The following is a 13,400-nucleotide window of genomic DNA, read 5'->3' as shown; positions in this document are numbered from 1 at the left end:
CCAAACTTGTAGATTCCTTTGCATTTGAATACTAATAGCACAGAAGCTGTTTTACTTTTGGGAACTATACTAGAAACTGAAGGTAATGGGCAGAGTTCTGTGAACTGTCTTCAATAATTTCAGAAAATGGAATTTAATCTGTTTCCTTTGTATTAATTGAAACCTATTTTTTGTATTGCTGCCACAGCAGCAGCGTTCATACATAGCCTATTGTAACATAAATTCTTAAGTACTTTTTTGTAGTATAACATACAGTACTAAGAAATCTAATGCTAGTTTGGAAAGGTCCATGAATGTGTCTGATCCAGCAATGGAACAGCAGATAAGACTGACTATATAACCAACATCTTTGATTCAGAAATGGTATTAGGTGGACTATGCACTGGGCATAGGTGTGGTGGTCAGTTTTTTTTTTTTTGCCTTGATTGCATGAACCAATGTAATGCTTTAACCAAAATTTTGAGGAAAATGAACAAGCAAGAAAAGGGGGAGAGCATCTCCAGTATAACACCCAGTATTCCCCTGTGTTCAGTACATAATAGTGTGGTGTGACTTTAAGGTATAACAACACTGAGCTAATGCCGAACATTGAGTGCATTTCCCCTTAATGAAATAATCACACAACACTTCAGTGCTGCATGCACCTGTTCTTAATGAATGCTTTCTAGATTCCCTTTTTTAAGTTTGGCGAGCTTTTTAGGAGTAGCACCGTAATGTAAGATAAAGAAATTATAGAAGCCCTGCTTCAACCATTGGGCAGTGATTTATTCCACTCTGCTTCACACACAACTGCTCTTCCTATATGGAGGTTATTTTTCTGGACACGTTCATAAACTTTTGTTTATCCCCATAAACTTTGTGATGAATAGATCTTGTGCAATGTGCCTTATTACTTGGATTGCCAAATGCAAGGAGCTGGTTTATGCATGCATGCATGCATACCTTTTCCACCAAAACTGATCTGATGTCATGCTGTTTTTCTTTGTAATGTCAAGGAGGACACAGGGCTAATTTCAACTTACTGTTAATTTCCACATAAGGTCAGCAGATTGAATACAAGGCCAATGTCATGGTGATTATAGCTAGAAAGTAAATATATGACTGAATAAATTGGTGAACCAATTAAATCAGTATTCTGTGCAGGCCTGTGTTCTGTGCATGGTTGTAGAAACTACTAAACATTTTGGATGTTGTGATGCTAGCTGTTTTATTAATAGCTTCCTGACACAAAGCAAAGGCACTTAAATCGGGGCTTCAGCGATGCATCAATCCTTTTGTAATTGTGAAGTCACTTTTAATAACAGTGATGTCATTAAATCCATTTGTACATGAAGTGAGGCATGTGTTAGCTGCATACCACACATGTATGATGGACTTATTGGGTGATGTGAGGATGTGCAGGTGTGCAATTTAGAGAAAACCGTCATAAAAGTAGTGAGGGCACTTTGACAAGTGCCCCGAAACTCATTGTGGAGATTGGAGGTATGGCATCTTGTCCACTGAGTTTGGAGAAGTAGCAGCTGGTGGTTGCATGTGGCCAAAACTTCCATTCCCAATGCATATTACTTTGAATGTGGGTGGTTGAAATGGAGAAGAAACTGAGGCAATTGCAATGTGATGTCTCTGGACTACCATTGGATCCCATGTATGATATCCCTCTAGCTGCTCGATCTGATATGTGATCTTGAAATGTATTGGTTTTATTTATTTATTTTATGTAGAGGAAGTGTGCACTGACCATGGATCAAGTTGGGCTGTCAACTATATAGAGGTGGTGGTAAATGGTGAGGGAAATGGGTCAAATGTAATGATTCTAAGCAGTTAGATGTAAGCAAGCAAAAAAAGTTATGTGAAGGTGAATGCTTCATTAATGCTTCCTTAAAATGTTTATATAAAATTGTGTGTGCGCATACATACACTTGTACACATACGCACACGTTATATACAAGTATATGCTTACACGGACACCCACACATGTAACTTAATGTGTTGCAGTCTTGTTAAACTATTTAAGTATTTAGTTCTGCTGTCTTACATAAGAATAAAATACACCTACTGAATAATAATTGTGGTAGACATGAGCAGGAGTATCAGATGAAGAAAATGTGAATATTAGGTCTTGTGTTTGTGATGACTTTTTTCTTATTTTTACAGGTGGCTGTGTGCTAATATTAAGTAGGAATTTTGTGCAGTATACCTGCATTGGGATGTTCGGAATAATAACACTACAGGTGAGACAGTTTTGTCATGCAGGTCATTTTAAGTGCATTACAGTTGTGTACATATTTGGCTTTTGTTTCCTTTGCTCAAAATCCAGCACGCTTAAAGGAGCCATCAAACAGATCATAATACTGAGTGCAGAATTACTTCCGCCAGCTATACAAATGTTTTTTTTTTTTTCCTTTTTGAAGGAGACCAAAATATTGTGAAATCAAGCTGTGCATTTCTGCTGCCATACCCCTCTGGGAGGCAGCACTGCCAAGTAGAATGCGAAGTCTGTTTGCAGTGGGTGCAAAACCATGATGCAGTTTTAACTTGAATGTAACACTGAGTATTTGGCACGCTTCAGAGCAGGGAGCAGCATGGTGAAGTGAGTAACGGTATTTGCTCATTTACCTTCTCGCTGCTCTTCTTTTCTTTTTTTTCCCTCCACATATTTTGCCCCTTTTGCACAACCCCTGCCACATATATTTGTCACCCTTTACTCCTGCTGCACTGCTGATGTAAACATGAAAATCACTTGATGAGAAAATGCCTGCTGACAGACAATTAATTAAACAGAATGTGCATTAAGCTTAACTTCAGATAGCAGGTATTTTTGCAGTAGCTACAAACTTAGTAACTGACTTTTTTTTTTGTTTGTTTCTTTGGGTCGTCAGCTGTTTCTTGTTTGGTTATGCTTTAAAGGCAGCTGAGTTAATGGAAGATGGTTGTATCTTTGGCTATCCCCAGTTCAGCATTTCCATTTTTTGTGCTCTATTAAGAAGGCATAGAGAAGCATTGTACTTTTTAATGGACTTTATTGAAACTCATGTTCAACAAGAACAACACAGTTTTACTTTGTGTAAATGTTTTACACATCTCAGCTAAGTTCCCAAAGAATCAAAGTGCTTTTTGCATGGATAGATGGATCTGTCATAAAGAAGAATCTGTAATAAATTGTCAGATTGAAAAAGAGGAACTTTTTTTTTATCTAATTTTGAGAAGATGGAGACAAAGGGCATGAGGCCTTGTTCATATGCAGTTTGGATCAATAGATGGGAAACTGCCCCTGTCCATAACCGATTCAGACACTACCCCATGTGTGAATTTGCAGTCTGTAAGATACTCAATGCACAGGCACAAATCTATGCCATCCTCTTGCCTGTAGGGGCTATATATTGTGTAAAATCGAGTTTTATATTGGCTAGGCCAGTAAGGGCCCCTAAGCCATTAGCCTAGTAATCTCCTGTGACCCTATGAGGAGCAGTAGCGAGCATACCTCTCAACCTGTCAGTGCAGATAGTTTGGACAAAGTCTAAAGTAAAGGGAGGGAGGGAGGCAGAGGGTCAAAAATAGGGACAAATTTTAAATATTGCTCTTATAAACTTAGAAGGTCAGTAGAATAACAGGATTTGCATTAGCATGCAGTGTATGAAAGATGTGAAGTCTGAAACTCAAATGTATGTCATTTTTTAGTGAATGCAATCCTCACTGATTTGCAAGAGAATCACAAATATTATGTGGAACACACCAAAAATATGAGGTAAAAATTTGGACATTTAGGAACAGTCTGCCTGGTTGAAAGGTGTGATAGTGAGATTTCAGGACCACCTTGGAAGACAGCACCATCTCAGCACTTGGGGAAAAGCAGAACTTGCACTATCAAACTGTGGATTTCAAGAGCAGCTGTACAACTGATGGGGCGAAGGAAAAAAGCTGGGTGAACAATTGTCACTGGAGGTTACAATGAGTTACAGAGCTACAGATGATCAAGTGCAAAGAAAAGAACAGAGAGACAGAGCTGCAAGGTATGAGCAGCACTAAATGGATATCGAAGCAGGACTAGTAAACAGCAGTTCACGAAAGTCCTACAATTGCCCAACAGCTACATTTTGTGCCTTTAGCTAAAGGACAGAAATGTAAAAAACTTCAGTGGATGACTAAGTAATATGGATGACATCATTAAACCCTGGAGAAATTATGCAATTAAATTATGTCATGATGTAGATGATGGCTTCTTTGAAGGTTCAGATGAATTAGATCCCAGAATATTGGTTAGCAGAGCTTTTTTAACAGAAAAGCATCAGGCATTGATGTCCTTCTTCTTGGGTTGATTTAAGACCTATGAAGATGGTGTAGTTATGTTCCTTACCAATCTGTGCAATAGACACCTGCATATGAGGCAGTGGACAGTATACTGGCTCTACCATGTCTTTGTATCAGTCCTGGAAGAAAACAAAAAAGGGACATCAGATTGTGCAGATGGGCCAGTACCACTGATTAGCCATACTGATTAGCACATGCAGTTTGGGTACTGTTGTCAGGGAGGGAAAGCAGTTGATGCTCAGTCTACAATGCAAGGTAGTGGATAGAAGATCAAAAGGCCAGCCAAAGTATATGTGCACAAATGACATGTGAACAGACAGGTAAGATGTTTGTCATCTGCTGTTTTTTACAGTGATTTTGAAAGGGTGCAGCAGTATGAAGAAATAGAAGTTAAAGTGTGTGTGTGTGTGTGTGTGTGTGTGTGTGCAGTAATGCAGAAGTTGATGAATTGGTAGCTTGAGCTTTTTATGGACTCCAGAAGGATTGATATAAACAAATAATGAGAGGTACTGAAACTATCATTTTAAATTTATGATCTGCAGCACAATATTTGTCAGTTTACCTGTACCTTTCAAGTGATGTTAACATTTTTGGTACTTCCCAGCAGTGTGAGATCCAGTGTCGAAATAATGTTTATCTGTACTGATCACCTGGGAGTAGACTGGAACAGTCTGGCACTCTGTATGTATAAAATGAGAAATAAATCCTCCATATTCCTTCCATTGTCTTCATTTTGTATTTCATCTTTTCCTTGAGAGGCTGTGAATCTGGATGAATATTAGGGCCCAGTCTCTAGGACTGAAATCAGATGTTTGTGTTTTTTTCCCTTTTGTGCTGACCGGCCGAAGAATTGAGACATGACGTATGAGCTGTGCCAGAAAAGAAAGGGGGCTGTGAGTGAAAAAAAAGCTAAATTATAGTTGCAGACAATCCCTTTGCAAAATTCCTTAAGAAATTTCCAGTTAATTGCTTATCTCAATTTCCTTAACTGCTTTGCACTCAAACTAATTCAGAGCAGATTCCATTCAGTTTACTGTGCCTTCACTGACCAGCTATATGCAGGCTGGTAACATTCATTTTATTATGGTAGAGGGAAACATGCCCTAATAGTATGAGAGACTGTGTGTGTGCAAACCTAGGAACTAGCCAACAAAATGTAAGAATGGCTAAGCTGGTCTTTGAATGTTTTTCTGAGAATAGAAGTGAAATGCCATGCAGAGTTGTACTTGAGAGAAGTAATTTGGAATACTTTGCTGGCCCAGAATAGTAGGTGTTTGGTACAGAGGCTGGTGATGGTGGAAATATCTTGATAAGTTTTCAGGGCTGGTAGTTAATTAGCAGGAGGAGAGGGAAACCACTAGCACCAGGGGTATAATTGCAGTATTTTTAGCCACAGAAGGGAAAGGCCACATACGTCATACAAATTTGCTAGTAATGGCGTAGTCAGGATTTTTTGGAACTTTGCATTAACATGGCCTATGTTACCCTTTTTCCATCAGTATTGCCTTATATGTGTGCAGCTAGGTTGTAAACATCTTTTCTAGAGCACCACACTACATCTTTTTGAAAGTGTATTTAGTGACACAATATAACTTTTAGTCGTATTTTTTTGCATCAATATTTAGTTTGGAGTATTTTTAAATTATTTATCTGTTCAGAGAATTTTAGCAATAGGTTCCATTTTTGCATTTTTAGAATGCATTTATTTAACATTTTTTACTGAATGGTTTGACTGTTATTGGTTGATTTTGACGTTATCTGGATTTTGTAAGTATTGTTGTATGGTAATGTTTGTGTCTTTCGGCTTTTCCCGGTTAGGGGTCGCTACAGCGGAACTCCGGTCCGCTAATGATTGGTAGTTGATTTTTACGTGCCGAGTTACCAGCCCTGATGCACAACCTTCAACGAAGGTACGCCCATTCACGCATGTCTCCACGCAGAAGATGCTCTAGCTGAGAATCGAACCGGACAGCATCTTACTGTGAGGCGACAATGCTACCACAGTGTTATATGGTAATACAATTGTAAAATATTTCCAATGTAGTAGAGCATTTTATTCCAGTGGAATTCCTCATGGTCTGTGTGCTCTTTGAGGTTAAAATCTGTCACTTGCTGCTCTCTCCCAAAAGTGCACACTATCATGACACCCTCCTTCATACCAGGTGGCTCCTATTAAAGAAGATGCGGACCTATTATTCCACAGCCTAATCCTATATAATGACTCCAACCTCCACCCTCCAGTCACAGGCTGTCAGTCAGAAAAGCTTCTTGCCATTTGTGGTCTCAGCCCAACAATGCCTACATACTTAGCAGGCCTAGACCTTCACTTTCATCCACAGAGCACACCTTTTGTCTACTTGCACCCGAGTTGTATGACTCTCTCCCCACCAAACTTGGTAGAATAATTGTCTTTACTCCCTTCAAAAGTGATTTCCCTTTTTTTTTTTTTTTTTTTTTTTTTTTTTTACTTAAAAGGAAAAAGCTCATGTGAATGCTTCATCTGTCTTCCCATTAACAACATATACACAAAAATCTGTAGCTCTTTATTTGGGCCAACCATGGCTGCAGCTACACCGCATAGTCTTCTTAATATCACCTTTCATGCTGTACCCCCCGTGCCTGTCAATGTTACGTTTATTTTCTCCCTTCCTCTCCTTTTCAAGCTTGCTTATAACATCTCAACAAATAACCCATGCCTTGAAACTGAAACAAGGTCACATGTAAATGCTAACAAATGTGCTCTTGCTCTTGCTCTTCCTAATACTACAATGTATTGAATGCATTTCCCTTAATTATGTGTACACATGCCTACTGTCATGCACTGGATTATGCTACTGTAGCTCTCATTGGCTTTCTGCGACTCCCAGGCTGCAGCAGAAATGGATTATTTCCCTGTCAACGAACTTATTAAACAAACAAATGTTGTAGCTCTGGAGCTCTGTAAGGTTTCAGAATTTCTTTAATTCTAGGTATTTGCCATATGTGATGTTCTATCAGCTTACTTCTTCCAGGCATTTTTGAAAGAATCTTTTTTTTTTTCTTAGAGTTTCTCTTATTTCCTACTTTTTCTGTTTTGACAAGGGTTCCTCTAAGTGTGCTTAATATAGAAATTCTCTGATGTCTCCCATTTGATTTTTAGCTTGCAAATTTAACCACAGAATTTTGTCCTCCTTTCCATTGCCTTACTATGTTAATGTGATAGAGTTGTTGTTGTCTGTCCCTGTCCTAATTATTTTAATTTTATATTTCACTGCATTCAGCCTTTCAATCTCCTCATATGGCACCGGCTGCTTAGCTAGAACTTAAGTCTCCATGGTACTAATGCCTGTTCTTTTTGGTTAATTTTTCTAAGTCGGGCATTTTATTTATACACTTGCTGTAGCCTTAGTCTGTCCCACAGACTAATGTAATGTCTGTTGCACATTTAAATGGGGTCTTTCCTTCATAAGTATGTCTACCAGTATCTAGTAGACTTCTAAAATGCCTGCTATACAAATGGGGTAAACCTAATTGAAGCCAGGGATGCTTTTCGTATCACAAAGTAGGTTTAACACCTAACACTAGATGACACTGTCTCACTATTTAATTCCACTTTCCTTTAATATACTCTATACACATACCCCCTTAAGAACTCAAAGTTAAATATAACCAATCCTCTTGGCTAACTAAAAATACAAATCAACTGATACTTCAGAGAGGCAAAGCTTGGAATGCATGGAATCTAGACAAAACTGTTTCTAACCTGCAAACAAATATAAACACTTTAGAAACGTCACCAAACAAAAAAGAGCTGGCAAAAATCTAACTATACAAACACAAAACAGTCAAAAATGTAAACAATCCTAAACTCTTGTGGTCATCAGTTTAATCAACTATTGAACCAACTCCATTTGTCAAAAGAATTAAATTCAGAAACCATAGTTACCCAATTCTGTTCTCATGTCATGGAGTCAGTAGCCCCTTTCCTAAGGCACTCTGCTGCCTCTACAACCTCTCAATTCTCTGCTCCATCCCCAAACCTCAGATGTTTCTCTTTTCAGTCCTTGACCATCTCAACCATAACAAAAAAAATCCATAAACTAAACTATCCTGGCTCTTGACAACTTGTCAGAGGGATTCTTCACAATAGCAGCTGATGCTCAGTCATACCCAGTTTCCATTATTATAAATCAATAGAGTAAAGAAAGCTACATCCTTCGGTGTTGTGGGGAAAATGCTGTATCTTATCTGTACACAAAGGATGCAACTCTACTGAACTCTCCAGTTATTGACTCCTTGCCATTGTTTCCCAACTATTAAATATTTATACCTTCAGCATTCAAATTAACCCATTGACACCTACTGAATATGGCTTTGAATGGGTCTCTTTTTAACAGTCAGATAACATTTGCATCGAATGACCGAAAAATGAACCCTATCCATCAAACATTCATTCAGCGAACATTCATTTTTTTGCCTGGGAAAGTAACTAGTTAGGTAACATTGCCCTGTCTCACACAACACAGTATTTTAAACCTAGCCAGGTGGGCCCCCCCATGCCCCCCTAACTATATATACCAACTCCAAGACCACACTTCATTGGGGAAAAGGGCAGAAGGGGAAGTGTTGGCCATTTAGTTACTTTCCCATTCACTGAAATGAACATTCAATGGATAGAATTTGATGTTTAGCTGTTCAATGCAAATGTAATTCAATGGTTAAACATAAACCCAGCTTTCAACCCCATCTTTGTACTACTAAAGCTTTCCTGAGTTTGATCCTAGTTCCAAGTCAAAACAGAAACTCTAGCAGTTTGGTATCAACAGTATTCTTTGACCTTTCCAAATCCTTCAGCACTGTTTCACATCAGAAATTAATTTACTAACTCCTCCTTGGGTCTCCAGTCTGCATTCCTCTGCTGGTTTGTCAGCTACTTACCCAACAGGCAAATGATCAATTGAAACCTCCACCTTCTCTGTGTATCCATAGGAGTACCCCAAGTATCTGTTCTTGACCCTCTGTTGTTGAGCATATTTGTCAATGACCTTTCTACAATCGGCAACCAAGCGACAATAGTAGAGTAAACAGATGACTGTACCCTCATCTGCACTGCAAAAAAAAAAAAAAAATGAAAAAATTGCAGAGTTTTCTCTGGAAATTCTCAAATATGTCAAGTTATGGTTGGCTGACTCTCAGTTATTTCTGAACCCCCAAAAATTCAAACTCATCCTATTTACTCCTAAATGTATTTCCTCACAAATGTCTGTACCCTAACCTTGACTAACAGCACCAGCATAAAGTAACCTATGCAAAACGTTTTAGAGTTACCATAGATGAAAATATATTTGACCGCAACTTGACAGAAGTAATAAAAAAAAAAAATGACCTGTCAGAGACTTGGCACCCTCTGTAGAGTTATGCCAATCCTGTCAAATGATGCAAAACAAAAATTTCTATCAACTTTCTTTCTGACATCTCTTCTCTGTGCATCACCAGTATTTGTAAGTCTACAAACAACCCAAATATACATACTTGAACAGTGCTATAGCAAAATGCAAAATATGCTTGCAGACTTACTGTATAGAACTAACAATTCTGTTGCTGTTGATTGATGCCACTGGATTGAATTGTGTCGCTGTTTAACAGTTTCTCAGTTAAGAATTGGTCATAATCTCATCTACAAACCTGATAAAGGCCCAAGCCTAACAAACATATATTGCAGCACTACTTACTCAACCAAGCTCTTCGATCCACTGACAAATCCCTACTGGTAGTAAAATCAAACGCTGCTGGGGTTTCTTTGTATTCCTTGGATGTCCGTAAAAAATGGAATTCCATTTCTGCAGCAGTCAAATTGGGAATACTGCTTCATTCAAGTTACAACTGAAAAACTCGGGAATTCTTGATTCTGCTGATGCTATATGCAAGCGAAGCTGTCCTACTACAGTCCTGGCTAACTCTGCCCCTTTTAAACCACACACTTCATCCTACAATAATATAATTACTACTTTCTTTTTTCTACCTCCAGTCCTGTATTCTCCACCCTAACAAATCCTTTCTCTCCCTTTATACTTTCATCAGTCTATTCAGTACTTTTCCTGTCATACTTTTCTATTTCTCAATACTTCTTTCACTCTTACTTTCTCCTTTTACTTGTAATTTTTCCTCACAGCAAAATAGAGCTTTATTCTACCAACATGCTTTTCTCTTTTGCATTCATTCTCAACAATTATCTCGTTTTTTTAATAATGCATCTTCTTAAAAATAACTTAAAATATGGTTTGTGGTGTATAATATTTGCAACTAAAATTGTCCATATGGTTTGTTTTCATTTATGTAAATGGATGATTTCCTATTTCCTATGTCATACATAAGATTTAATAAAGATGTTTCTTGTGTGAGGAAAAAAAACTGTCTACACTATAACCCATTTACACATTGTATTCTCACACCTTTTCAATCACATGGGAATTTATGTTAGTGCTTTTGCATTGCTTCGTATATGCTGTTATCTCTGCTAAAGTTTATACAAGTGATTTTGGTTATACTTTCTGTATACATTGATAATTTTGCAGTAACATTTTTGTAATGTTCTTGTATCTATAACCGTAATTAATGCTGTTTTCTGAGACTTTTCTCTGTGGGCCTGTGCTGAAAAGTGTCACTAAACAAATGCAGTAAATAAAAACATGTTTGCTTACTAGTCCAGCTTTTGACTGAAAAGGGTCTTTGGACCAGCTCACCTCTTCAGATAACAAATCTAAGGGCACTTATTTTCATCTTCTTGTGATTTTTGTCAGCTTTCAGGTTTGTCCATTCTAGTTTTGTGCCTTTTTTGTTCATAGTTTTAAAGTTTTATAAATAGCCTTTCCATAGGCCTATGATGTTTTTACTTTATTCTTTTTTCTTGCTGCTCTTTGCAGTGTTATTGCTTATAGATTTTAGGAACTTCATTTTATAATGTAGTTTTCTGTAATTACAAGTTTAATTTAGTTGGAGAGCAGAGCTTTTTGCAATTGGCAGAGCTTCAGACATGAGTGCTGCATCAACATCCACTTGTGAAAGGCCAAGCATGTGGTTAACAGGGATGATTCTTCCAGATGTAAAGACAAGGACAATAAAAAGAAATGCAATATTGATATTGTCATTGAATATACTCTCCAGATAACCTAAAAAGCTTAGGACTGAATGAAAGTTGACTTTTTCTAGTGGTATGACTGTTAACCATTAACAAGTAGTTTCATGTTAAAATTATTAGGACTGAAAGCGTGACCTAATTCAGAGGTGCACGACATTTTAGGCTCAAGACCATTGTCAACAAAGTTTTTCAAGATGTTTAATCTGACTCTAAAAAAATAAATGGAGACCTTTTTGAAGGCCAAGTAAAGCATTTCTTTTGCTATGTTCCATATGTGGTTCTAAAGTGTATGGATGCATTTTGTCTAGGCCTGTAATTTCAGCAACATCTTATCACCACTCATCCAGTTACTGGTGTCCAGGACGTTGGCATGGCATGGCATCACCAGGTACAGATGTGTCAACTAACTAACTTCTCAGCATCTGCTGTGGTCTGTTTGTCAAGAAGGCAGCCTTCGAAGCTAACCCCTTTATTTTTGACTTTACCATTGATGGCCTTAACAGCGATGCTGTCAACACGTTAAGGTCATTTGTACTTTGGGTTGAATGTCAGTCCATTAGGTTCTAACTCTGCTCCAGTGTTCCTGCATCAGTGCTGACCTCAGAAGAATCTGCTTTACGATATCTAGAATTGGGGCATTTTAAGACAGGTCTGAGGTTGATAACCTGTAGGTTGAAGATCGACCAGTCAGGACTGGTGAATAGTGTCAGCATTGGCCTTTGCTGACTTTGATCATTGGCAACTGGAGCCTGTGCCTTCAACTTTCAGTACTACCTTGACATGAATATCAGTGCTTTTAGTGTTTCCTGTCCTTGCATTTACTACCTTTGGTACTGGCACCTTTGACAAATTAGGACTTAACAGCAGATGCTTCTTCACATGGGCTTTCTGCTCTCCATCTTTTTAGTGAGCAGGGCAGAGGAGCTGGGAAATTCATGTACAACCATTCTCAGACATCGATATCACATCCAGCTTCTCCGTCATTGTCTAACTTGCTAACTCTAAAGTCTAGAAAGATTCATACTTGTTTTTATCTTATTGCAAATGTTGAAGACACAGAGACCATGTATTCCCCACCATCCCCCTGGATTACTTCACATTTGTGGAGTTGCATGTGATTTTGATGCAGAAAAGAGATGACCCAATGACTCCACTGAGTTTACACAATGGTTCCTGATGACTGCTTTCCTGTCCTTCCCTTAGCCTTCTTTTTGGGTACTTCCTCTTAGACTAAACGTTTCAACTTGCATTTAAGACTGCAGGAGATTAACTTGATGTTGAGGTGCCTGTCCCAAGGATCCAGAATTCTACAGCTTTCCAGAGATTGGGCTTGATGGATAGAGATTTCCAGGCATGATTTTATTGTTGATGCAGCTGCTTTTAAGAAAACTGACACTCAAAGTTCTGCTGTCCATCCTTTGTAGGAGGTATGTATGAGCCATGGGTAGATACAGGAAGCATGACTTGGGCATCCATATGTTCCCCAAGGGAGTACAACTATGTCTTTCGTATAATAAAACAAAATAGTAGTAACTGGAGCGACACAGGGTAATATACAGCTATACTCATCCGAAATACTCGAAATACCAAACTGAGATCGTAAATGTTGTAAATATATCCAAACTTTGTTTTATTACATAAAGATATAACACAGGTTAGCGCTTTCACCACTAAGCTTCTTCAGACTATATATACGTTCCTTTTTAAAAATCCTACTGTGGATCCTGAGACCATTTCACAGGGACCCAAGGGCATTAAGGCTACTACTGCCAAAAATCCTACCCCCTCTGATAGAGATTCCAGGGCCCTGGATAGATGGGGTAAGAAGGTATACACCTCTGCAACCTTGGCCATCAGGACCTTAAATTGCCAGTTTCATGTGTTAAAGTAGCAGCATATTATTGGATTGCTTAAACAGAAAATTATGTTGATTCCTGATTGTGCTGAAAATAAGGACTTACAGGATTTAATGCAT

General features: G+C 38.2%; 1 protein-coding gene across 1 annotated transcript in view; it reads left to right on the top strand.

Moving 5' to 3' along the window:
• Positions 1–13,400, top strand: part of SURF4 (surfeit 4) — a 362,007-nt gene that overhangs the window by 80,400 nt on the left and 268,207 nt on the right. Inside the window, exon 3 of the mRNA XM_044058470.1 lies at positions 2,155–2,231. Coding sequence (XP_043914405.1) covers positions 2,155–2,231 — 77 coding nt within the window. The remainder of the gene's footprint in view (positions 1–2,154; positions 2,232–13,400) is intronic.

The sequence above is a fragment of the Protopterus annectens genome, chromosome 16.part0 (genome assembly GCF_019279795.1).
Source record: "Protopterus annectens isolate FY-2018-M chromosome 16.part0, PAN1.0, whole genome shotgun sequence".
Lineage (NCBI taxonomy): Eukaryota > Metazoa > Chordata > Ceratodontiformes > Protopteridae > Protopterus > Protopterus annectens.
This window is presented reverse-complemented; position numbering and strand designations above follow the sequence as displayed.